General features: G+C 46.1%; 2 protein-coding genes and 3 long non-coding RNA genes across 9 annotated transcripts in view; 2 read left to right on the top strand and 3 right to left on the bottom strand.

Annotated features, from left to right (window-relative positions):
• Positions 1-8,293, top strand: part of IFNGR2 (interferon gamma receptor 2) — a 28,918-nt gene extending 20,625 nt beyond the window's left edge. The window contains exons 4-7 of the mRNA XM_053903115.1: positions 161-306; positions 4,142-4,301; positions 4,693-4,850; positions 7,299-8,293. Of these exons, the coding sequence (XP_053759090.1) occupies positions 161-306; positions 4,142-4,301; positions 4,693-4,850; positions 7,299-7,472 (638 nt within the window). The 3' untranslated portion in view covers positions 7,473-8,293. The remainder of the gene's footprint in view (positions 1-160; positions 307-4,141; positions 4,302-4,692; positions 4,851-7,298) is intronic.
• LOC109249717 (uncharacterized) lies at positions 4,461-6,390 on the bottom strand. Its single transcript, XR_002072727.2, has 2 exons — positions 5,957-6,390; positions 4,461-4,781 (listed from the first exon to the last, which is right to left on the bottom strand). It is a non-coding gene; the product is annotated as an uncharacterized LOC109249717 (long non-coding RNA).
• LOC128777232 (uncharacterized) lies at positions 7,578-12,455 on the bottom strand. The gene is made up of 2 exons (XR_008422421.1): positions 11,401-12,455; positions 7,578-9,504 (listed from the first exon to the last, which is right to left on the bottom strand). It is a non-coding gene; the product is annotated as an uncharacterized LOC128777232 (long non-coding RNA).
• Positions 12,456-16,358: 3,903 nt separating this feature from the next.
• LOC128777231 (uncharacterized) lies at positions 16,359-17,081 on the top strand. The gene is made up of 2 exons (XR_008422420.1): positions 16,359-16,796; positions 16,836-17,081. It is a non-coding gene; the product is annotated as an uncharacterized LOC128777231 (long non-coding RNA).
• TMEM50B (transmembrane protein 50B) overlaps positions 16,715-26,440 on the bottom strand; it is a 33,894-nt gene continuing 24,168 nt past the window's right edge. For 4 of the 5 annotated variants that reach the window (XM_019420230.2, XM_019420229.2, XM_019420232.2 and 1 more), the window contains 2 exons: positions 23,277-23,334; positions 16,715-18,186 (listed from right to left, as the gene is read on the bottom strand). In XM_019420230.2, coding sequence (XP_019275775.1) covers positions 18,141-18,186; positions 23,277-23,334 — 104 coding nt within the window. In that variant the 3' untranslated portion in view covers positions 16,715-18,140. Of the gene's footprint in view, positions 18,187-23,276; positions 23,335-24,125; positions 24,281-26,440 lie in introns of those variants that run through there. The other variant, XM_019420233.1, reaches the window with a different exon arrangement.

Here is a 26,440-nt window from a genome sequence, read left to right as displayed (position 1 = left end):
TGAGATCATGACCTGAGCCAAAGTCGGACATTCAACTGACTGAGCCACCCAGGCGCCCCTAAAATCATATATTGTGTGATTTATAAAACGTACATATATATGCATGTATGTGTATATGTTTACGTATATTTTTTTGCCTTTGTTTGTCATTCTATTTCAGTTACTGTCGGGCCTCCCGAAAACATTTGGGTGACGCCAGGAGAAGGCTCCCTTATCATCAGGCTCTCCTCTCCCTTTGACGTCCGTGCCTTCTCGGCCACTTTTTTGTATTATGTCCATTACTGGGAAAAGGCAGGAATCCAACAGGCAAGAGCATTTTTATACCTTGTTTTTAATTTTCTTTCCTTTGGACTTCCTGATACAGTGAAAGAAAGTAGACTTTAGAATGGATGGGGAGGGGGGCGCCTGGGTGGCTCAGTCGTTTGAGCGTCTCTTGATTTCGGCTCAGGTCATGGTCCCGGGGCCGTGGGCTCGAGACCTGCATTGGAGCGTGGAGCCTGCTTGAAATTCTCTCTCTTTCACTGTGCCCCCCGCCCCTGTTCGCGCACGCTCTCTCCCTCTCTGTAATAAAAAATAATAATAATAAATGGACAAGGGGGGCAGAGCGTCCCAGCATTGCCTTCGAGTCTGAGCCCTGAACCAGCTTTAATCCTTCTCCTCTAGACGCGTGGCTTCTGCCACCCGTGCGAGGCTTCCCTTCTACCAGGTGGATCTGAAGGGCCCCTCTCTTCCTGACAGCATGCTGTTCCTGTTGTCTGGGGCGCTCACGGTGCTTTGTGGCACTGTAAAGCTCAGAGAAGGTTCTAGAGGGCCTGTTTCTCTGACAAGGAATTCACTACAGTCTGCAAGGTCGTATAAAGTCCTCCGGTTTGAATGATTTGCAAAGGCGACATATGTGACCAGGTGAAAAGTCTTCTGGGAGGAGAGGGAGAGTTCTAGGGAGAACGATGGAGGGTGTGAGAAGGCTTGGGGTCTGGAGACCTGCAAGTTGCCAGGGTCTGTCAGAAATGCAGGCCGTGTGAGGAGGGGCCGTGGCAGGCAGTGCACCTGACAAAGGTGGGTCGGACCAGCACAGCCTGGTCAGCCCTCCATGGTACGAAGAAACACGATGGCCTTAGCTCGTCGGCAGTGCCTGGCTATCCAAGCTGCATGTCATGAGGTTTTATTATCTGGGTAGACTTCATGGTTTCCTAAATTCAGCATTATCACTTTGCTTTGTTTTCCAGTTTTATTGGGGTGTAATTGACACCCATAACTGTGTAAGTTTAAGCAGCATAATGACTTACATATTGTGAAACAATTATAGCGTTTTACTTATTTATTTTTAAAATGTAATTTTGAGAGAGTGAGAGTGAGAGAGAGAGAGAGCACGTACGAATGAGGGAGGGACAGAGAGAGAAGGAGACGCAGAATCCGAAGCAGGCTCCAGGCTCGGAGCTGTCGGCACAGAGCCCGACATGGGGCTCGAACCCACAAACCGTGAGATCATGACCTGAGCCGAGGCCGGACGCTCAGCCGACTGAGCCACCCGGGCGCCTCAATTATAGTGTTTTATGATAAGAGCTTGTGTTTATCAAGGGCTTTCTTTGTGTTGGGCACTGGGCCAGACATTTTAGCTATATCATCTCATTTAATCTCCGTACCAAGCTGTGTCACAGAGAAGGCAACCAAGTGGTTAAGTAACTCGCTCAAGGTCAGCAGCTGATAGCTAGCACATCAGTGCAGAGACGTTCTGGCCCCAGGGCCCATGCTCTGCAGTTATTATCTGACGTAGTTTACAAATTATTGCTTTCTCCTCATTTCTTTATGGGGAGTCTAGAAACATGGAGGAAGGCAAAACCCACTGACGAGTAGACTCTTATCATGTGGGAGAAGAGGAAATAATCATTTCCCCAAATCAGAGGTCAAAGTCTGATCAACTGGAATAGAGAAGGCCTGGAAGATTCCAGAAGGGATTTCCCTGTTCCCTTATCAACTGGAGCAGCTATACTTTGACCTTCTGTGAACAAAAGATTCTAGGGTTCAAATAATTCTGACCAGCACCTAGATTTGCTTGAAGGACCCATGGGACTTGGCATATAGTTGTATTCATGGCTATGGCATATTACAACAGGACACAAAGCAAAATCAGCAAAAGGGAGAGGTACGTGGGCCAAAGTCCAGAGGATTCCAGACACAAGCTTCCAAGAATTCCCCTCCCGAAAGACCCACCCAGGACACAATTACTCCAATGACAAGCTATGGCAACATGTGTAATGCAGTCTAGTAGAGAATCTTATCAGAGGCTCAGTGCCCAGGGCTTTTATTGGCTATATAGGCCTCTTCTCCCTAGCACATATCAAAATTACAGACTCCTAGAAGGAGAGCAGGTGTTCAGCATAAAAAACATTGTAGGTACGATAAGCTGCTAATGTTAGCGAATGGCGGGGACACTCCCAGATTTCAAGTTCCCAGATGCCAGAGATAGTTAGTTACCCTTGCAGGCAGGCCTCCCAAGCACAGCAGTCTCGGTCTCTGTCGTCTGTGATTCTAAATTTTAGAAATGCCAACTGGCAGCTGAAATAATCCCAAAAAGAAGTTCGTCCTTAAAATTGCTCTATGTCACATCATGAGTGAAAATTTTTCTCCTCTGCCCTGGCAGTCTATCACCATTAAACAGAAGAAAAAAAGAAATCATCTATGATCCTACAGTTCATAAGTAATGTGATGACTATATTTTTCAAAATAAGATTTTCTATACACTATTGAATAATTGCCTTTCTTCAGTCAGTACTACAGCAGGCCTCATCTACACGGCACTGAACGTGTGTAATACCACCATTTCAAATGGCTATAGTGTTTTCTACTATATCTCAAAGTAGGAAAGCAGTCCCTTATAAGAAGTCCTTGGGGAGCCTGGGTGGCTCAGTCGGTTAAGCGTCTGACTTCAGCTCAGGTCATGATCGCACAGCTCGTGAGTTCAAGCCCCACATCTGGCTCTGTGCTGACAGCTCAGAGCCTGGAGCCTTCTTCAGATTCTGTGTCTCTCTCTCTCTCTGCCCCTCCCCTGCTCACACTCTGTCTCTCTCTCAAAAGTAAATAAATATTAAAAAAAAATTTTTTTTTTAAAGAAATCCTATATTGCCATTATATATCTTTTCCTTGTTTCCCTGTGGAACAATGTCAACTTTGTCCAGGAGGAGAGTGAGAAGCCACTGACTAGAGGGACCCAGGTGGGGAGTTAGCGAGGCCCGAGGAAGGCAGTAGTAGGGATGTGGGGAGGAGACAGAATCCTCAAGAATCTGGGATCCCGCCGGTTCCTGATTACATGAGTAAACACACTAGGCATTTAAGCAATTTTATTTTATTTTATTTTATTCTATTCTATTCTATTCTATTCTATTCTATTCTATTCTATTCTATTATTTTAGAGAGAAAGAGAGAAAGGTGGGGGGCAGAGAGAGAGGCAGAAAGCAGGCTGTATACCCCGTGCAGAGCCCAACTTGGAGCTCGATCCAATGACCCTGAAATCATGACCTGAGCCGAAGTCGATCAGAAGCTCACCTGATGGAACCACCCAGGTGCCCCCCATTTAAGCAGCTTTAAAGGAGAAAATTTCATCCCAGAAATTGGGATTTGCTAAATTCCAGTGGCCGACCCTGCGTTGTTATAGTGGGCCCCCTCCGAAGCCTGAGAGCCAGAAACACAGCTCTGAAGCCACCAGCATCTTCCTTCACACAGCTGACCGGTTTTCACATAAAAAGTTTGTCGCCTGCAAGCCAGTGACTCTTTAAAAACAGAATCTCTTGGGGTGCCTGGGTGGCTCCGTCAGTTAAGCATCAGACTCGTAGTTTTGGCTCAGGTCATGATCTCAAGGTTCATGAGTTCAAACCCTGCACTGGGCTGTGCACTGACCGTGCGGAGCCTGCTTGGGATTCTCTCTCTCTCTCTCTCTCTCTCTCTCTCTCTCTCTGCCCCTCCCCTGCGCATGCTCTCTCTCAAAATAAACCTTAAAAAAAATTAACAAAACAAAACAGGATCTCTTTATTCTTTGGTTATTGTGTTCGCTGTGAATTTGGGGGAACATTGGAAAAGCTAGAAGTGCTCCCGCTGCATCTGTTTGGGTCATTTACATACGTGCTTCTTGGTGTTTTTGACATAGGTTAAAGGCCCTTTCAGGAGCACCTCCATCGTGTTGAATGACTTGAAACCCTTAAGAGAATACTGTTTACAAATCAAAGCGCAACTGGTTTGTGAAAAAGGAAACATCTCTAGACCCGGACACTTAAGCAACGTATCTTGCTACAAAACAGCGATGGATGGTAACATACCTTCTTAGGTCCTTTCTGACCTGGGCAAAGAATACTCCCCAAGAAGTGAAACCGGGGGTGGCTTGTTAGGCCAAGGGTCAAGGGTGGTAGGGGTGGGGAGACCCGGAGAGAAGGAGCAAGACGCGAACCCGAAAGTGTAGGCAACACAGGTTCATGCTGAGATCTACCGTAATAACAGCACCAGGCGGCTAACGCTGCTTTATTTTAGGATTGCCTTTCCTAGCTAGTCATCTAAGCATGTGAGGCTGGGCGGGGAGGGGCAGCGTCGGCCCGATTCTACCAGGAAACGACCTGTCTCTAAGCGGTTGGCAGGTGAGAAATTACCGACGTTTGTACCACGGGTGGGACGGGCCTCTTGTTTACTTCCGCGTCATCTTTTTAGCCGCCACAAAACTCCAGCAAATCATCGTGATTGCTGTGGGACTCTTTCTGTTCCTGTCGATGCTGGCGGGGGCCTGTTTCTTCCTGGTCCTGAAATACAGAGGCCTGGTGAAATACTGGTTTCACTCTCCACCGAGCATCCCGTTACAAATAGAAGAGGTACGTGCGCACACATCCAGTGGGTGACATGTCGGCACTCCGCGGCCCCCTGGTAACACGTAAGAGGTCAGCGGCGGACAAAGCCACGGGCACGGAGGTTTGAATTAAAAGTGGTGCAGGGTTATTTGCACGCCCACGTTCCCGGCATGATTCACCACAGCCAAACGGGGGAGGCAACCTAAGCTCCCGTCGGTGGAGGAGCAGATAAACGAAATGTGGTACGTCCATCCAATGGAATATTATGCAGCCGTAAACAGGGAGGCGATTCTGCCGCATGCTGCAACGTGGGTGAACCCTGACGATGGTACGCCAGGTGAAATAGACCGGTCACAGAAAAGACCAACACTGTTTGATTCCACTTAACATGAGGTACTTAGAGGGAGACTGAAAGTAGAGTGGTGGTGGCCAGGGTCTGGGTGGGGAGGGGAAAGTGGGGAGTTAGAGTTTAATAGGTGCAGAGTTTTCATTTCGCAAAGTAAAAACAAGTGGTGAGGGTTGTACAACAGGGTGAATGTATTTTATACCAGTGAGCTGTATACATAAAAAAATAGCTAAGATGTAAATCCTATGTGACATGTATTTTACCACAATTTAAAACCATTTTTTTTTTTTTTTAATGGCATGAGGTTGGTGGCAAAGGTGGTCTGGCCCAGCGTGGCCAAGGGTGGCCTGTAGCAGCACATCAGACCTGTGCCTTTTGGAGGAAGCCCCCAAGAGGCCTGGAAGAGGGTAGAGAGGCAGTGAAGACAGGGATCGAGAGCGCAGGCTGTGGGGCAGATGTGCGCACTTGGGAGGAGTCTAGAGAAAAAGCACCCGGGGCTGTGCAGACAGAACTTGGCGCACCAAGAGCTCACTGGATGTTACTAGTGTTTTGAAAGGCCTGAGGAAGAAGAGCGGACTGGTTCTCGTGAGAGGCCGATTTCATGCACAGTCCGACCACCCACCCCCACCTCCGGGGCTCCGCAAGGGGGCCGAGCCCTCCAAGAACACTAGGGGGACGTGCTTAGGGGCAGAAGCAAGCTGATGGAAGACTATTGAAAGATATTTGCTTCTGGAGGTTTCTTCGTAGGAAACGTGGGGTCAAGGTACTGGAAACAGAAGCTTACTGTGTCACATCTAGAAGGAATAGGTATCAGATAAGGTCCAAGTGTGTAGAGAAACAGCAGGGCTTCTAGAAGGAGCTGTAGTCCCTTGTTGGCCTTCATCTGTCACGAGGTATTTAAAGTACACAGACATGGTACGAACTACATGTTATGTTCCCTACGAGACCCTCCATACAGATGTTGCATGATTCCACTTACTTGAGGCATCTAGAATACTCCACCTCATAGAAGCTGGAATAGAACGGTGGTTGCCAGGGGCTGGGGGGGGGGGGGGGGGTGGGCACAGGGAGTCGCTGTTCGGTGTGCAGAGTTCCAGTCAGGCAAGTGAGTTCTGGAGATCTGTACATCATCCTGCCTGTAATTAGTACCGTATTATACACTTAAAGATTTGTCAAGAGGGCAGATCTCATCTTGAGTGTTGTTATAACACCCACCCCCCCCCCCCCCACACACACACCCAGCGTTTTCCCCTGGTTAATAGTTTCACAAAATAACAGCTCTCAGTGGGCCTCAGAATCTTCCCTGCATTCGTGGGTCTCTCGCAGCCGAGCAAACAGCACCACCCCGTGTGAAGTTGTCCCTTTGGGGCGTGGATCCCAAACAGAGAGGCTTTCAGTTTACTTTCCTGGGAAAGTGTGAAAAACCTCTGTCAAAGGGCACTGACGTTCCACGAGAAGAACGAGCCAGGTTTCACTTATATTTGGGGGGGGGGGGGGTCTCACAAGTGCGCGTGATGCGTTGACGTTCCTCTCGCCCTTCGTCAGCTCTCGGCTCACCGGATGTTCCGGTGTCTCTGTCGCTCAGCAGTAAGGCCAAGGCTCAGCCTAGAACAGAGGCGGGAGGGAGGGGGGCAAGTGGGCCGCCATGAAACAGCTCTGCGCCTTGAGGCCCCCACCGCCTCACCCCTGCCCGGGAGGCCGCACTGACCGTCCTGCGGCACGCCTGGCTTCTTGGCTGTGAGCTGGAAGTGACCGGCAGGGGCGGGGGCTGAGGAAGAACACTGGCGCATTTCCCCCCTTTTCCCCACCACCTCCTCCTTCGCGGGGAAGTTAAATTCCAGAGACATTTCAGGGAGAACCGTCCCCAAGGCTGCACTGAGTGCAGCAAGTCTGAGCTTGCCTTTCCCGAGCTACGCCATGACCTCGGTGGGCCCACACATTCGCGTTCGGGTTAGCAATGGCGTGAGGGGTGAGGGCTGCTCTCGTTTTAGAAGCTGTTTCCGTGGTGGTCAGAATAGGAAGTCCTACCTGGGGTAGATAGGACTGCGCCAAGTAAATGTGAAGTCGAAAGTCCGGTGTTTCGAACTGACAAACTAATTACAATGCTGGTTTTCAACCTTTTCAAGTATTTAAAGGACCCGGCTCAGCCTATCTTGGAGGCCCTGGACAAGGACAGCTCGCCAAAGGATGATGCCTGGGACTCTGTGTCCGTTGTTTCGTTTCCAGAGAAGGAGCAAGAAGATGTTCTCCACAGTACTTTGCACCAAAGCCCCGGTCCGGTCCAGCAGCCTGTGGGATGAGGGCTCTGAGCCGACGAAGCAGCTGATGTTCGAGTCGCGACTTCACAGAGCCCAGCACTCCATATTCCCGTCCCGCCAAGGCCGCCGGTGCCTGGGAAGATGCCATGGGTCTCGTAGGGGAGACAAGTTTTTTTTTTTTTTTTCTAGAGTTTTCTAATCATACAAGTTTCTAGAATGATTCTACAGAGATAGCCCAGAATAATTAAGATTTCTCTTAAACACTAAAAGGACACATAATTGTTAGCAAAATGGCTCTGGTACACCTCTGAGGTTTCGTTCGTCGGCAGCGAGGACGCCGGGTCCTCTCCTTGACTCGGGCGGGTGGGCTGCAGCCCCTGGGGCAGGTCATGTAACCTGTCCCAGGCTGTCCCAACGAGGGACATCGAGTGACCCTTCGCCATAGCCAGTCTCCTGCCTTAAAATGTGATTAGTCCTGTAAATATTTTCCTGGTAATTTAAGCCTTTTTTTTTTTTTTCAAGCTAGGAATAAAAGACTTTAACTTTTTCAAAGTAAAAGTGAAGTTTCTGCTTTCCATTTCACCTTCTTTATTTTGGCCTATTTTCTGCAAAGTTTCAACTTTTTAAAAAATTACTATATCTAGGGGTGCCTGGGTGGCTCGGTCCGTTAAGCGTCCAACTTCAGCTCAGGTCATGATCTCACGGCTCATGAGTTCGAGCCCCGCGTCAGGCTCTGCGCTGACAGCTCGGAACCTGGAGCCTGCTTCGGATTCTGTGTCTCCCTCTCTCTCCACCCTTCCCCCACTTGTGCTCTCTCTCTCTCTCTCTCTCTCAAAAATAAATAAACATTCCAAAAAAAATTACTATATCTAAACTTTTGTTTTCTTAATACCCGGTAGAGCTACTGAGGCCTCATGGTCGGTCGCTCAGCGAGAACTGTCTACGTGTGTCACATGATTCCTTAGGAGCATATAAAGGGCACTTTCAGAAGCCGCATAAGCATTTCACTCGTGATGAGTCGTATATTGACCAAGGCCTGTAGGTAGTAAAGAGAATTTGCTAATGGACGACAGTGATACCCACCGGGCACGCGTGTCTTCCGATTATGTAAGTATTGATGGGCTCTTTTGTTCAAGGGATGTGGATTAAAAATCCATTTATATGACTCATCGCACTTAGGAAATGGATGTGTAGCTTCACACCCCATCCCCCAACACACACACAAAGTGGTAAGTTGCCGTAACGTCTGCCTTACCCAGAAACCCTCCTGGTGGCCCAACCTCACTGGGAAGAAGAGACGCTGACTGTAGGAATATGAAGCTTCTAGCACTAATTGATGGGAACACCTTCCCTCTCTCATTTGGGGCCTGTGCCACTGGGGAGGGATCGGCTCTCAGGCCAAAGCACCGTGTCCTTTGCTGCCCCGAGTGACGGGAGAGAAAAGGACATCCATCCACAGGCCCCACGCCACTCAAGTCCTCCTGGGAGAGATCCGCGTTACCTGTTAGGGACGGGTCTGTAAGAAGATGGAGACTATGAACACCTACCTGGGATCATTTAGGGGCTCTGATAGAGGCCTTTCTCTGCTGGACCGTGGGGGAAGCCCTGGGAGGGGAGGAGGACGTAGCAGAAAGCAGGCCAGGGTTCGAGCCCAGCAGAAAGGGGGACAGATCAATTCCGCTGGAAAATAAGTTCATAAACGCCACCCTGTGTAAAAGGGAGTTAGTGACAGCTGGTCAGGGGCCAGCAGGCTGGCTGTGGGGACCAGATTCTGCTAAGGCTGAACTGGCCTCAGGGCAGAATCGGTGGAGCGTCCTGAAGCAGGAGTTCGCTGTGGTTCAGGCCCAGAGAGGCCCTTCTTGGTCGAAGACAGCGGCTTATGTTAGTGACGGACTCAGAGCCCAAACCCAGAGGCAGCACTACGTCCGGGTGCCTCTCTGGAGCCAGGCTCTCCGACGCCATCGCATACTAGGGGACAGGATGCCGATGACACCAAACTGGCTTCCCCAGGACTCCAAACGTGCTGCTGCTCTTTTCCATCCTAACTCAGTAAGCGTCGCGAGGAGGCATGGGGCTGGCGAGAAAGGACGAGAGTTATTGGAGTAAGATTCTCCATTTTCATGTCTCTTCCAAAAAAAAAAAAAAAAAAAAAAAAACCACACCTGGTTCTACTTCGTAAAATAAATGGCTCATCAGTGGAATTAATACTTACACTAACTTGGCACTTTAATGTCTAGTCAAGCTGAGTACATAACCGTAAAACGTTTGAGTCAGAAGCGTTCTCGTAAATCATTTTTAACAGGGCAGGCATGCACCAAGCCCACCCTGCCCCCCCATCTCCGTGTGGTCTGTAGGCTAAGAATAGTCCCTACATCTTCAAACGGCTGGAGAGGGGGCGCCTGGGGGGCTCAGTCGGTTAATCGTCTGACTTGATTTCAGCTCAGGTCATGATCTCACAGTCTTGTGGAATGGAGCCCCGCCTCAGGAGTCCTGTTTGGGATTCTCTCTAACCCCCTCTCCCTCTGCCCTTCCCCTGCTCGTGCTCGCTCTGTCTCTCTCTCTCTCTCTCTCTCTCTCTCTCAAAATAAATGGTTGGAAAAAATCAAAAGAATAGTATTTCATCACACATGAAAAGTATATGAAATTTAAATTTCAGTGTCCATAAATAAACTTTTATTGGAATCCAGTGATGCTCCTTCATTCATGTACCCTCGCTGGCTACTCGTGCACTACATGGCCGAACTGAGTAGTCGCAACAGAGGCTGAATACTTACAAAGCCTAAAATATTTACTGCTCAGCCCTTTCCTGAGAGGGTTCGATGACCCTTGATCTATACAATGAAGGGCTTGTTGGGCAGGAGAAAACAAGCCATTCCCATTCTAGAAGCATATACCAAGTCCCTGCAAGATCCCCTTTGACACTGAGATTATCTTATTCAGGGCTCATAGGAGGAGAGGTATATAATTCTTGCATGTATTCCGGAAAGCAGGTTATGCACTATGTACCGGGGAAGGCTGGATGCAGAGGGTAGGAGTATGCAGACCAATGGAGGAGAACGGGCCCTATACCAAGAATAGGGCTCCCAGAGATGATGGATTAGTTGGATCAAGGCCACCTGTGGCCTATAGGGTACCTTTGTGTGAATTAGACACCCAGCTTTCGAGACATTTTGCTTTCAAGTGCCATGAATTTTCAAAGTAAACCACAGATCTCCTGTTCCTGCGCTGTGAATAGCGCCCCCTGGGGGTCCCACAGTGCTCAGCCCTGCAGACGGCTGTTAGGAGGCCCTTGTTATTCTGGATGGTGTTGAGGCCCACGGGGTGGGGAGCCACAGGGCATGGGGGTGGGGCAGGAGTTGGAGGCAGGGGAGGGCAGAGACTTTCTCTGTATCTGCAGGACACGGGCGGATGCACTGGACAAATGGCTACTGCCTTGTCACCCAGAAATCGCCAGGGCAGAGCACAGCTCAGTTCTAGCTGGTTCTTGGCACATCTGCCTTTATGGCCTTTATTTCACTTGCAATCACTTATTTCCACTGATAGTGGGTTTTTTTTTTTTAATGTTTATTTATTTATTTTGACAGAGAGGGACCATCAACAGGGGAGGGGCACAGAGAGAAGGAGAGACGGAGAATCCCAAGCAGGCTCCGTGCCGTCAGCACGTGGAGTCCAACGCAGGGCTCAGTCGCACAAACCGTGAGATCATGACCTGAGCCGAAATCAAGAGTGGGACGCCTAAGTGACCGAGCCACCCAGGCGCCCTGATAGTTTTGCCCTAAACTTTCAGCGACTGGAAAACACCTACCTATCTCTTCAAGGTACCCCAGGGTCCTCCCCAAATCGATTTGCTGTATGCTACAAAGCCTGTATTTCAGATGAGAACGTCTACGCTGTCTGGTGGGGGTGAGAATCTGCCCAGGCATTTCCCCAGGATGCAGTCAGACCCTGCTTTTCAGTGCTGCTCACAGACCTTAGGAAGCCAGTGCTGTCTGATGGGAACGCAGTGAAAGTGACTCCTTCTTCCTCGCTGCCAGCTGTGGTGACGGAAGACAGCTGGCTGGCCCCGGAGGGCATGACCTGGGCCCTTGCAGCAGCATGTGGCTAGGGAGGGGGCTCCCGTCAGTGCTGGCTGCTCGATAACTTGCCTGTAAGTCTGAAGTGAGTTCAATAAATTAATCTCTAAATTCGCAACGCTCGGAACGGAGGTAAATACACGTCACATCATCCGGAACCCCTTCTTGGCGCTCTTCCCAAATCCAGGACTGGTGCTCTCTGCGTGACCCATGAGGGTCTGGAAGGCTTGCCCTGTCCTGCCACACCTACTTGTCGAAATTTAAAATATCTGGAAGAGGCATGGATTATCATCTGAAAGCCCTGTGTAAAATGACATAAGGCGTGTTAAAACTGCGATAAAAAATAAGCACGGGCAGGCTCGAAACAAAACAAAAACCAGCGGACTCCAGACTGTTTTTCTCTCAGCTGGCACGCCACCCAGTGCCAAGAGGCTAAAAAGCCACCGAACGAGTAAGGAAACAACCTTCAGGCAAAGCCATCTGGGAGAGAGAAGGGCGTGCACTATTAAACCCCAGCTCCAAACCCAGAGATCTCTAGTAACAAAGCCACTGGAAATCCTCTCCCTCCTATCTCCGTCCTCACCATTGTTATTCTCCATGTCAGGCTGACCACAGGCTCTTCCCAAGGCCACCACATCCACACCTGAGCTTCCCTCTCCTTTCGTTGATTTCCGGCGTTCCGTCTCTTCTTCTAAAGCCACCATTGCAGCAGTTTCCCCAAGTTTTATTTCTCAAAGTCTTCTAGGAGGCAAATTTGCAAGTCTCAAGTATGGAAAACACCACAGAATTGAGACCTCCCTCCTAAAAACCTACAATGCACATTTTATACGAAGCTCTTGGGGCACCTGGGTGGCTCAGTCGGCTAAGTGTCCGATTTCAGCTCAGGTCATGATCTCATGGTCCGTGGGTTCGAGCCCCGCGTCGGGCTCTGTGCTGACAGCTCAGAGCCTGGAGCCTGCTTGTCGTTCTGTGTCTCCCTCTCTCTCTGCCCCTCCCCTGCTCGTGCTCGGTCTCTCTGCCTCTCAAAAATAAATGTTACAAGCAGCTCTTAAGAAAAGACTTCACGGAGGGGCGCCACCTGGCTGGCTCAGCCGGAACAGCATGCAACTCTTGATCTCAGGGTTGTGAGTTTGGGTCCCACAATGGGCGTAGAGATTACTTAAATAAAACTTAAAAAAAAAACAAAACTGTATTGAGCTTGGGTGGCTTGGTCGGGTAAATGTCCGACTCCTGGTTTCAACTCAGGTCATGATCTCATGGTTCATGAGCTCAGGCCCAGCATCAGGCTCTGTGCTGACAGTGCAGAGCTCTCTCTGGCTTTCTCTGCCCCCCTTCTGCTCACATGCGCATGCCCTCTCTCAAAATTAAAAATTGTTTTTAAAAAGCTTTACAGAAAATAAAATGTTTTAACCTAGTTCAGCCCAAGGATTCCTGAGCTTCTTTGACCAGCGTTGTTGGGAATGCTGGCCGAGGGAAGAGCAGGGCCTCGAACTCAGGAGGAAAGGGCTTGAGCCGTGACCCCAATCCGAAGGCAAGTTACTTAATACCTCCAGATAGAAGTTCCTACCTCCAAACGGAAAATGAAGGACAACATGAGGCACATAGAACATTTGCAGGGGCAGGTGAGTCACTGAAAAGATGTGAGAGCATCTCTGCCCTGGAGAGCAGGCCCTGGGCTCTGGGAGGCTCCTCTCTCCCTCCCCTGTCCTTGGAATGTGGGTTCCACTGGTCTTTCCCTCTCAGAGCCTGCTCCAAGGACACGACCTTGAGATGGTGATGGAGTGTTAAGAACACCCATGCGGTACATGTGACTGACCCCGCTTGGGGCCTTTTTATCAACTTTTAAGATTTGGTGTTGGGGCAGGTGCAGGGATGCATTCATCTGGCTGCCGCCCAAGCAGCAAGTTCTCTTTGCTTATTAAACAGGCCACCTACCAGCCTGGCTGGCTGTCCTCTGTGATCTGTTTGGGTAAGGCTGGTTTCACAGTACACCCGAAACAGCATTCTCAGAGCACTTCTGCTATCCATGTGGAGCAGAAAATTGACCTTAAGAAACAGGGCCCTGGGGCGCCTGGGTGGCTCAGTCAGTTGAGCGTCCGACTTTGGCTCAGGTCATGATCTCACGGTTCGCAAGCTCAAGCCCGGAGTTGGGCTCTGTGCTGTCAGCTTGGAGCCTGGAACCTGCTTCAGATTCTGTGTCTCCTTCTCTCTCTGCCGCTGCCCTGTTCATGCTCTCTCTCAAAAGTAAGTAACATTACAAATAAATTTTTAAAAAAAGAAAAAGAAACAGGGCCCTAACACGGGAAGCGGGCGGCAGAGCACGGAGTGGGGGCAGAAATGGGCCACGAGAGGGATGATGGAGGGAAAATAAACCGTGTTAAAGGAAAATGAGGGCAACAGGAGCCCTTCGGCCACAGTCGATGTCCATCTATTTGTGAGTCGGACTACTTGCTACAACAAGGATTTGTCTGTCTCGCCCACTGAGAGCACTCGCAGGCCATTTGCACAGACGCTTGGAGCGGCCAGCAAGAGTCGTCTGACCTGCACCATCCGGGCCGAGATGCACCGAGAACTCTGCCTCTCTTGTGGTTTCAGCTCTCCGGCTGAGTGTCAGGTCTACTTAGTGTCCTGTGTCTCCCGCCCCAAGGTTTGGCTGGTGATCCCCCCGTGCAAAATGGCCCCAAACATGGTGCACAAGCGTGGTCTTGTGTTCCTGGGCGCGAGCAGGCTGGGATGGGCCTCACGGAGAGAACACCAGGGTGAGAGAAGCTTCCTTCGGGCATGAGTGACAGTGCAGTTTTGAGTTCAAGGTTAATGAATCAATGATATTAAATGTTTTTCAACAGAGACCCACATCAAGCAAAATTATGTTATTGAGCAAAATGTGGCAGGGGCTAACCTGACCCTGGATTTCCCGGGGCAGGGGGGGTAATGATTCGCTAATTCAGTGTTGGGGAGACTTCACAGGACCCACCTACCTTGAATAATGAGAATTGTATTTGAAAAACTTGTAAGTTTAAGGTGGGGGTGGGGAGGGAAAAGAAGGGTGGGAGAAAATATTTGGGGCCTGTTCATCATGAAATTGAGGGGCAGGGACAATAAGTAAAGGCTGTCTTCAGATATCAAAGAAAATATAAAGGAGTTCATTTTTAATAAAACTGAACTATCATAAAGACTGTTTTTAGGCAAATGGCAATGGGACGCAAAAGCCAAAATCGTCACAACTCCCCCTAGGTGAAGATCTACTCCAGGTTTAAAACTGCAGACCCTGGGGCACCTGGGTGGCTCAGTTGGTTAATCGTCTGACTTCGGCTCAGGTCACGATCTCATGGTTCAAGGGTTCGAGCCCCACATCAGGCTCTGCTGACAGCTCGGAGGCTGGACAGCTTCGGATTGTGTCTCCCTCTCTGCCCCTCCTCTGCTCTCGCGCTCTCTCGCTCTCTCTCTCCCTCTCACTCAAAAAATAAAACAAACATTAAAATAAATAAATAAATAAAATAAAATTGCAGACCCTGATTTTCTTTGGTGATTCTGCAAAAAAGCGCTGAACCGATCAATCACTTCAGGCCTTTCCTTTGTTTTCAACCAAAGAAAAGAGAAAAACAATCACCAAAGTAACTCAAGGGAGCGCCCGGCTGGCTCACTTGGTAGAGACTCTTCATCTCGGGGTTGTGAGTTTGAGCCCCGTGTTGGGCATACAGATTACTAAAACTTTTTTTTTTTTTTTAAGTAACTCAAATAATCTCTACTTCAAGTACTTTCTACTTCAACAGTGAAGAGAGTGTGCCAAACTGCACAGCTGCTAACAACAAAATGCGATAACCTGTTTAGAGCAGAATAAAATTAGCATGTTTCTCCCTTAGGATTTAACAGGGTGTTACCTGAGATGGTCTGAAAGTAGCCCCAAACTTTAATCAGCTTTAAACGGAATCCAAATGAGAGTGTGATGACAAGACAGAACAGGAAAAATTGGGATAACTTTGTAAGACTGGCAGAAGACAGTATTTCATGAATTGAATCTAAAAAGGAAGGATGAAAAAACATGCTCCTGAGTTGGCGTTCTGATTGAAAACCCCTCCATCATGGAAAAATGTTGAGAACCCGAGTTCAATGCATCCATGTCAAACCCCTGGGTGGGTTCTTGCTCAAGCAGCCAATGTTACATGGCTTGATAACATCAATCTTTCAGTCTTCAAACCTGCTACTTCATTATGTTGATACATGTCGAAATGTACATAATGGAAGAATTTAGCCTCTATTTTTTCATCAGTGGCAACAAGAAAAGGAATATAAGGATCTTAGAAACAGTGTAATAAGATAGAATGTTCTGGTAACACTGGTCTATACACAAACACCAAAAAGATTCAGATTCAACAGCCATTGAACCTGTTTGATAGGTTTATTTTTTATGTTTGGGAGAAAGAGAGAGAAAAGAGAGAGAGCATGGGCGTGGGAAGGGTAAAGGGAGAATCCCAAGCAGGCCCCACGCTCAGCCCAACACAGGCTGGATCTCACCGAACTATGAGATCATGACCTGAGCTGAAATCAAGAGTCAGACACTTAACCCACTGAGCCACCCGGATAGCCCCAGGGAGAGCTTTGTATTAAGAGAGTCGCATGTATTTTTAAATGATTTTGAAGGACTCTACCTTTTCTAACTCACAATATCTGTAAGAGTGGATACTAACATTATCATCCCACCCTTTTTTTTAAAGTGAGTAAACAAATAGAGGAAAATTAAATGATTTGCTCACAACTACAAAACAACTTCATGGCAGAATCAAGAATAAAGAAAACAGGAGCGCCTAGGCGGCTCAGTCAGTTAAGCGTCCAGCTTCGGCTCAGGTCATGATCTCTCGGCGTGTGGGTTTGAGCCCCACGTCGGGCTCTGTGCTGACAGCGCAGAGCCTGGAGGCTGCTTCGGATTCTGGGTCTCCCTCTCTCTCTGCTCCTCCCCTGCTCGCACTCTCTCTCTCTCAAAAATAAATCAACATTAAAAAAATAAAGAAAACTGCCACTGTTTTCCAGTGATTTTCCAGCACGTTGTTCGTTAGCCTTCACGCTAGCATTTTACAAACAATGAGTATCACGTATTTCTCTTTATGTTCTAAAGAGAAACGGCTTCTTTGACCGGATCCACTTGAATAACTGGAAAAGGAACAAGCCAATTTTTATGGTTCGTTTTCTCCAACTGATTAAACAAGATTGGAATGGGTGAGAAGTAGTATTTATTGCTACAAGTTACAAGAGGGTGGAAACAAATAGTCTTAAAATTTGTCGGAAGCAAGACAAAGTTTACTGACATTTGGAGGAAAAGACAGTAACACAGGAGGAAATAACTAAACAAGAAGGTATCTAGACAAAGGCACAGCATTCCACAACCGCTTCATACTCTGTGCACAGGCCAGCCCTCTCAGAGAGGAGGGAGGTTAAACAAAATAAGGCTTACGTTAGGAGCTGATATTAATACCGTTACTATTATTCTGTCTTACAACAAAAGGTGCTATAAAATCCCTCTGGAGGAAGAAAAGTGCCACACAAAGCCTGTATTAACAAAGAAAAGCAAAAAAGCAATTAAGACCCAGCTATCCCTTTGACATCCCCCAGAGGAATACCCGCGGTGCAAAAGCAGCGTTTCAAACTCCGCAAAAGGAGGCTTCGACTGGAACGTGGACTTTGAGGTTAAAGATACATTTTGCAGGAAGAGTTGAGAGCCAGCGCAAAGAGACCCTTGCAGTCGGTAACTAAGTGGAGGAAAGGCCTAATTTTTCACTAGGTCGTAATCATTCTCTTTGGGAAGAAGAGCTTTATCTTGAGACGAATGATTCCGGTTTTTGTGATATGGTTCATGCTTTTAAACTGCAGTTGGGTCACGCTTGATGCTGAATTTTGTAATGTCGGATAATAACAGCCTGCCAAGAGAGAACCCCATTAGATCACTGGAGCTGTTTTTACAAGAAGCATGTCGCTGGGCTCCCTTACGGCCTTTTCCCATCGGCCGTACGACACTGAGCTCGTCTGATCATGTATTATCCTTTCTCAGATAAAGTCATGTTACAGGCATTGTTTTTTGAAAGAGGATTTCAAACTAGTCCTTCAGGCATTTAAAAAATCTTCATATAAAAGTCCACTTCTTTAATACAGAAGAACAAACATTTTTCCTTAAAAAAAAAAATCTCATTTTTAAGCCAAAATAAATTACAACTTGCTGAAATACCCTTTTGAACGGTTCAGTGCTTATTTCAGATACATGGAGCTGTATTTTCTGCACGTCTTCAGAAATTCAAGATACTGAAACAAAACAGTTAACTCTAAGATGACATGATGATACAACGCTGGCTCAGTGACCAGGTCAGGGTCTAAGTCTTCAGGGATTAAAAAAAAAAACAAAACTGATACCATCCCAGCTATATAGTTTTATATTATGTACATATTAACAATCTATTCAGTGATTAAAAAAAAAAGACAAATTTCATAAAACTATTTCAAAATTCAGAGCATAAAAGTGTAGAGAAACAAAACATGTAATATGTAATATACAATCTATCCCATTTGGCAATGTGTAAATTATGTTGAGAGAGAAAAACTTATCTACAAATAGAACAGAACCAAAGGAAATCTGATCTAAGAAGGGCTCTCAGGTCCACAGCTCTTCAGTTCTTCCAAATTTGTAGATCAGAGTGCTAGAAAGATATTAAAATAAATCATGAGGAAAAAACACAGGGAATGAGCAACAGTGGATTCATTTTCTAAATATGCTTTGACAGGTACCTCACTCGTTCCTCTGTTATCAATTTCTAAAAATAAAGACTGCAGGGGTGCCTGCGTCGCTCAGTAGTTCAAGCGTCTGACTGCTGATTTCAGCTCAGGTCATGACCCCAGGGTCGTGGGATCGAGCCCCACCTTGAGTTCCAGGCTTGGCGTGGAGCCTATTTGGGATTCTCCCTCTCTCTCTCTCTCTCTCTCTCTCTCTCTCTCTCTCTCTCTCCCCCTCTCTGCCTCTCTCCCACTTGCATGTGCATGCTCGCTCTCTCTCAAAATAAATCAACTTAAAAAAAATAAAAATAAAAATAAAAATAAAGACTGCAATGGTGCTGGGTCTGAATGTGTTTGTTTTGTACAGCAGTTTGTTGACTTTGATGGCGAAGCTTGATTACACTTTATTAAACCTGGAAAGTTATTGGATAGGAAACTTGTAAGGCAAAGAGGCATTTCTTACAGTAGCAGGCATTAGGGCCCCTTTATATTGCTAGGATTCTACCACACCTGAGCTACAGTAACTGAAGAATCCTGAAACAGGCCACTCTGTAATTCTTCGTTCATTTAACATATAATTACTGTACCCTGAGGACTGGCCAGGCAGCAGGCTCTTGGCTAAGTGCCAGGAACGTATGAGTCAAAGCAAGGCAAAGCAATAACAGAGCTGAGAGCCTGAGGGAGATAATCAAATTCCAACAGAAAAAAAAAAAAAAAATGCTGTAAAGGCGAGGAACCTGATACCAAGAGAGTGAATTATAAGGAGCTGACCGTTTTAGAGCGGTCAAGGTCTTCCTGAAAAAGTGGAGAGTGAGCTGAGATTTAAACGAAGAGTGGGAACGGCCTGAGCAAAGTACAGGGGAAAAAGGGAGAGGAGCAGACAGTGGGGACACTCTGGGACTATAAGGTGAGTTGTGGGCACGCTGGATGTATTGAAGTGTCAGCCACCCAAGAGGGGAGGAGTAGGAATGTGAACACACGGTTCAGGCGTGGAGACAGCCATCTGTGACTCATCGGAATATACGCAATAACTGGAGTCCTGAGCATGAAGGAGCTCACCTAGAAAGACAAGAGGCGTGGAATGGAGCCTTAAGAAACCTCAAAAGTTAGTGGCCAGTGGGTGGAGGGCCAATGGCAAAAGGAGGCAGAGGAAGGGTAGCCAGCCACGTAAGAGCTGTACTCCGGCCCTTAGAAAGACCCAGCACATGGGAAAACTGGGCAGCGACATGCAGAAGAATGAACCTGGGCCACTTTCTTACACCAGACATAAAAATAAACTCAAAATGGATGAAAAACCTAAATGTAAGACAGGAAGCCATCACAAAAAATCCTCGAGGAGAAAGCAGGCAAAAACCTCTTTGATCTTGGCCGCAGCAACTTCTTACTCAACACGTCTCCGGAGGCAAGGGAAACAAAAGCAAACATGAACTACTGGGATCCCATCAAAATAAAAAGCTTCTGCACAACGAAGGAAACTATCAACAAAACTAAAAAGCAACCGACAGAACAGGAGAAGATATTTGCAAATGACACATCACATAAAGCGTTAGTATCCAAAATCTACAAAGAACTCATCAGACTCAACACCCAAAAAACAAATAATCCAGTGAAGAAATGGGCAAAAGACACGAATAGACACTTCTCCAAGGAAGACATCCAGATTGCCAAGCAACACATGAAAAAACGCTCAACGTCACTCATCATCAGGGAAATACAAATCAAAACAACGATAAGATACCACCTCACACCTGTCAGAATGGCTAACATGAACAACTCAGGCAACAGATGTTGGCGAGGATGCGGAGAAAGAGGATCTCTTTTGCATTGTTGGTGGCAATGCAAGCTGGTGCAGCCACTCTGGGAAACAGTATGGAGGTTCCTCAAAAAACTAAAAATAGAACTACCCTACGACCCAGCAATTGCACCACTAGGCATTTATCCGCGGGATACAGGTGTGCTGTTTCAAAGGGACATATGCACCCCCATGTTTATAGCAGCCCTATCGACAATAGCCAAAGTATGGAAAAAGCCCACATGTCCATCGAGGGATGAATGGATAAAGAAAATGTGGTATATATATATATACAACGGAGTATACTCAGCAATCAAAAAGAATGAAATCTTGCCATTTGCAACTCCGTGGATGGAACGGGAGGGTATTATGCTAAGTGAAACTAGTCAGTCAGAGAAAGACAAAAATCATAGGACTTCACTCATATGACGACTTTAAGAGACAAAACAGATGAACCTAAGGGAAGGGAAACAAAAAGAATATAAAAACAGGGAGGCAGACAAAACAGAAGAGACTCATAAATATGAAGAACAAACTGAGGGTTACCAGAGGGGTTGTGGGAGGGGGGATGGGCTAAATGGGTAAGGGGCACTAAGGAATCTACTCCTGAAATCACTGTTGCACTAGATGCTAACTAATTTGGATGTGAAAGAAAGAAAGAAAGAAAGAAAGAAAGAAAGAAAGAAAGAAAGAAAGAAAGAAAGAAAGAAAGACCCAGCACAGAGGAAGCACACGGCTGGCTGGTTACCTGCCAGGCTCTGAGCAGAACGCACAGTTGATGCAGTAGCCACAGCCCGCATGAGCACAGGCCTTTACACGGGCAAGGTTTCTGTTCGCCCGAAACTGCCCTTTCATGTGTCACAAAGGGCTGAATCTGAATTTAAATTTGATCTCTAAACACTGCCTTGAGACATCTCCATGAAAACTTAACCGTATCCCCAGAAGGTTGCTGGTCACGTGCCAAGAAACACAGCACAAGAGAGCAGAAACTGTCAAAACATCTTGCAAAATCATGAAGGTCCAGGCCACAGCGCGGTAAGAGAGCAGAGGACGGCGATCTCCCTAAACGGAGGAAATGGGGCTGAGAGTTCAGGGAGGCCAAAGAGGTCAAAGAGCTGGAGTTTGTGAGGCAGAGCACAGACAGCTGAAGAGACAGGGAGCTGGGGAGAGGCACAGGAGGCCCCCCTGGAGTCTTCTGCTGAGTACTGATCAGTAGACAAACGTGAGCAAACGACCCAAGAGAAGGGAAAGAACAACCCCCAGAGCTGTCACAGGGCTGGGAAGACGTTCCAATCTCCTAAGCAGAGTGGACAGCTTCACAATACATGGAGCATGAAATGTATCTCCTTAGTGAGGGGACAAATCAATCCTAGACTGGGGCTGCTCTCATTCTGCCCACCAAAGCTTACAAAAGCAAGACTCCAAAGGGTCAAACTGTTTCCACGTGACCTAACTGCACCCAGGACAAAGCTCAAAAATATTTAAAGGGATGCCAAAATATCCAGCCCCCGACCAGCTGTATGCGAAGAAGCAAACAGGAGGAAAAAGACCCAAAATGAAGAGAAAGTAGAAATAATCAATAGGAACAGACTCAGAACTGACACAAGGAGATGACCATTGAAATAAGATATAAACAGGGGCGCCTGGGTGGCTCAGCTCAGTGGGTTGAGCGTCTGACTTCGGCTCAGGTCATGATCTCACGGTTCGTGAGTTCGAGCCCCACATCGGGCTCTGTGCTGACAGCTCAGAGCCTGAAGCCTGCTTTGGTTTCTGTGTCTCCCTCTGTCTCTGCCTCTCTCTCTCTGAAAAATAAACATTAAACAAATTTTAAAAAAAGAAATAGATATAAACATACTTCGTATGTTAAAGGAGGTGAAGGAGAGCATGAGCATGTGAAGAAGAAATCCGGAAAATCAAGCTAATGGAGACGACAAACACATGTCTGAGACGAAAGATCCACTGAATGGATGGGAGGAGTAGACACTGCAGAAGAGATTAGTGAACTTCAAGATTAACAACAGAAAGTAACCCAAATGAAACACAGAAAGAAAACAAAAACAAAAACCCCTAAGCATTAGTGAGTGTGGGACGACTCGAGCAGCCCAACCTACACGTGCCTGGAATCCAAGGAGAATGGGATGGACAGAAAAAAATCTCTGAAGAAACCATGGCTGAATGCAAATTTGATGAACACGAAACCCACAGATCCAAGAAACTCAACGAACTCCAACAGAATAAATACGAAGAAAACTACATCACAGCACAGCATAATCAGATTCCTTAAAAACAGTGACAGAAAGTCCTTCAAGGACTTCAAGGCTCAGATCTTCATGATTTTGGCAGGTGGTGGTGGGGGGGGGGGGATAAATTTATAAATGATACCTAAAATACCTATCTTACCTTAAGAGACATTTGTTCTGAAATGCACAGGATCTGAGCTTCATTTTAGGGTTTGTTTTTAGAAGAGTGCCCCTAAAAAATACTTTTAATATTGTTTTATTTTTATATTTACTTTTAGTTATTTTAAAAACTTAATTAGAAAAAATCCAATCTCCTGACCAGGCTTTGTATATGACATGCATGACATGTATTAATTCTGATTTCTTGCTGTTTTTCTAAGTTTATTTCTTTTGAGAGAGTGAGCGAGCACGCAAGCACGAGTGGGGAGGGGCAGAGAGAGGGAGAGAGAGAACTCCAGTGCAGAGCCTGACACAGGGCTCGATCTCAGGAACCATGAGATCATGACCTGAGCCAAAATCAGGAGTAAGATGCTTGACTGAGCCACCTAGGTGCCCCTGTTTTTCTTTTTCTAATAACGATTCTTGATACGTTTTTTTTTAACAGGCTGTGGAAGCAGTAGTCTGGGTTCAAATCCCGGCTCTGCAATTACTAGCTGGGTGTCCAGTAAGCTCTGAGCCTTATTTCCTCATCCATAAAACAGGAACACCACCTGGTCCGTAAGTATTAAGTATTTAAGACACTTAAGTGGGAATTACAAAAGCAACATATATAAATCATCCATCTGAGCTCTCTGCTCATAGCAGGACCCCAATTAAATGGTTTTATGTAGGCCCTTAGACAACAGTGGAATTGTCACCTTTTAAAAGTTCTATACACTGTAATTGATTCAAGGGATTATATGTGTTCCATTCTGTATGTTGCTCTTAAAATGACGTGACATTTCTGTCAATGTTTTAGGTGTGATCAAGAAATTAGGCAACTTACCTAAAAAATATAAGTGCATTTTGAAAAAACACAGCTAGTCCTGGATAAACATCCGTATCTGCACATTCAAAGTAAAACGGGTTAGGAGATTACAAAAGGCGAACGGCAGTAACAAAGCATCTGTGCCGTTCATAATGATGTACTCTGTATAGTATAAAATACAGCTCTCATTCATCAACTCTAAGAAACCTATAATGAAACTGAAGTAGGAGAATGCCAATCTCATTCTCCCAAAACAAAGGATTGTTCTCACTGTGGATAACGGACCGTGAACTTAATAGGTTTTCTCTTTCACCCAAAGTAACTGCCATGGTTTGAGCTTCACCACAAGTGCTGGGGAAGCAGCGGCTCGTCCCTTTACTTTCCAAGGTCAATACCGTGCTCTCCCCTAGCTGCGGGTTTGCTTCCCACGGTCAGCTGTCATCCAGAAGCAGATGGTCCTCCCTCTGACTTATCATCAGGTCAACAGTCGCCCAACACTAGGTCACAATGTCTATGTCATTCCCCTCCTTTCATCTTGTCACATAGACATTTTATCATCTCCCATTGTCACAAGAACAAGAAGGGGGACTAGTACAGGAGGTTTTAAGAGAGAAACTACATTCACATAACCTGTTACAATATACTGTTATAACTGTTCCATTTTATTATTAGTTACTGTGGTTAATCTCTTACTGTGTCTAATTTATAAATTTTATCATAGGTACTTAAATATAGGAAAATCATAGTATATTCAGGGTTCAGTCTTATCCACAGTTTCAGGGGGTCTTGGAACCTGACCCCTGTGGATAAGGTGGGAGACTATAGAAATACCAAATGCTAGAAAGATACACATTAAATTCTTGATGATCTTGTACACTTATTTTCTTTCATGAATTCAGGAGTTTTATTGTGCAAATATGACAGATACAAAATGCTATAAAAATATACAAAAAGATATAAAAACATTATAATTCATCATTCTGTTCTTTCACTGGATCTCCTCTGGAGGAAACAGCTACTATCTTCAAAGGAAGAGAAAAAAAATTGGAAATTACTTGAAGTTTCGTGGATTTTTAACTTTTATGAAACTGTAACTCTTGATTAAAAATATGAGAATTGATGGAAAAACCTTCAATTTTTAGCTTTCAATATCATAGCAAAAAATACAGCAGCATGGTCGAGAGCTCCAAGTCTGAGCCAGATCCCTGGATGTGAATCCTGACCCTACCAGCGACTAAATGTATGACCATGGGCAAACTAGTTACCTTTGATATGCCTTAATGTCCTCATCTGTAAAATGGGCATTTTAACAGCACCTACCCCACAGAGTGTGAGAAATGTGTGACCATGTATAGTGCTTAGAACAGTACCTGGCCCAGAAAGTGCTATATAAATGTTAGCAGCTATTATGATTAGTAATAGTTCAAGAAAAGCTGTATGGCAAAAGATCTGAAACATGGGTTAGAAATGCTCTCTGAAGTAAAAGCATATTCAGTTTATAAACAGAAAAGTACATATAATGCACACTGCCGTAGAAATAGAAAGATAAGATCCATAACTGAGAAATTTCTCAATGTGCACTAGTTATCTTTTTAAAAATTTTTTTAAATGTTTATTTATTATTGAGAGAGAGAAACAGAGCACGAGAGGGAGAGGGACAGAGAGAGGGAGACACAGAATCTGAAGCAGGCTCCAAATTGTCAGCACAGTGCCCGACATGGGGCTCAAACTCACGAGCCGTGAGATCATGACCTGAGCCGAGGTTGGACACCCAACCGACTGAGCCACGCCTCAATGTGTACTAGTCCTTTAAAAATTAAGACTGAATTGGGCCACCTGGGTGACAGTCAGTTAAAGCATCTGACTTCGGCTCAGGTCATGATCCCGTGGTTCGAGAGTTTGAGCCCCACGTCGGGTTCTGTGCTGACAGCTCGGAGCCTGGAGCCTGCTTCGGATTCTGTGTGTGTGTCTCTCTCTCTGCCCCTCCCCGGCTCATGATCTGTCTCTCTGTCTCAAAAATAATAAATCGACATTAAAAAAATAATAAAATAAAAACTAAGATACGATCAACAAGGGCACAACCTTTACAAACTTAGTACTTCCCGAAACACCTTCCAGAAGTTACGATTTTTGCATATCTTCACAGTAGAAACTGTCAAGTTTCACCTGTTGCTTGAAGTAACTAAGTAGGCTTTCCAAGGAAATCACTAATATCACTTAGAGTCAGGGATAAAGCGAACTTAAAACACACTTCCCTATATGATTCCATTTATATGACACAGGCAAATCTACAAATACAGAAAGTAGACGAGTGGTTGCAGGGCTGGTGGAGAAGGTAATGGGGAGTGACTGCTAATGGGTGAGGGGCTTCTTTTTGGAGTGATAAAAATGTTCTAAAATTGAATTATGTAATGACAGCACAATTCTATACTAAAAACACTGAAACATACTTTAAGTGGGTAAATTACTTGATATGCAAATTATACCTCAATAAAGCTGTTTTTAAAAAAGTGCTTTCCTTCACATGAGATTCATACTAGAACTGCGTACTCCATTAGCATTTTTAATTAACTAAAATAACACCTTTTAGATATATTTCATGAGTGGTATTATTTAAACATCAGTTAACCACTATTCTCTTGTACTGACTTATTTTGTGCCAAGTGAAAGACAAAGATTTCCAAAGATCAAACTATGAGACTTAAGGGGTCCTATCAAGAGTATTAAAAGGTTGGCTGTGGGTAAGGACAAGGAGATGTGATAGTTCAGCAGAGTAATAGATTCCAGAGGGACAGGGATCAGAAGATCAGAAGACACGTTAAGTGTTACGTGTTATCTGAAACAGATTCTCGTCTTTGGAGTGAGGGGAGAGAGCCAGTGAAACAGGTTGTTCTGATGCTTCTAGAAGCCCGTGCTGAAACTGGGTCCTGCCTTTCAACTCCACCCTAAAGGAAAGCTGTGGTGCCAGGAGTAGCCAGAAAACAGAACACCTGGGTGGAGCGAGCATGAATGTTTCTTCATGAAGACCACACACAGGTTTTCAGGCTCGCCCCTAAAACACTCCCTTGTACCTATGACTGAAACATTGCGGCTGATACTGGGGTTCACACCCCTTATCTGAAATACTTGAGACAAGGTATGTTTTGGAATTCAAATTTTTTCACATTTAAGAATGGTAACAT

The sequence above is a fragment of the Panthera pardus genome, unplaced genomic scaffold (assembly GCF_024362965.1).
Source record: "Panthera pardus isolate Hobbes unplaced genomic scaffold, ASM2436296v1 HiC_scaffold_16, whole genome shotgun sequence".
NCBI lineage: Eukaryota > Metazoa > Chordata > Mammalia > Carnivora > Felidae > Panthera > Panthera pardus.
The sequence above is the reverse complement of the archived record's forward strand: the minus strand, read 5'-3'. Positions and strand labels throughout refer to the sequence as shown.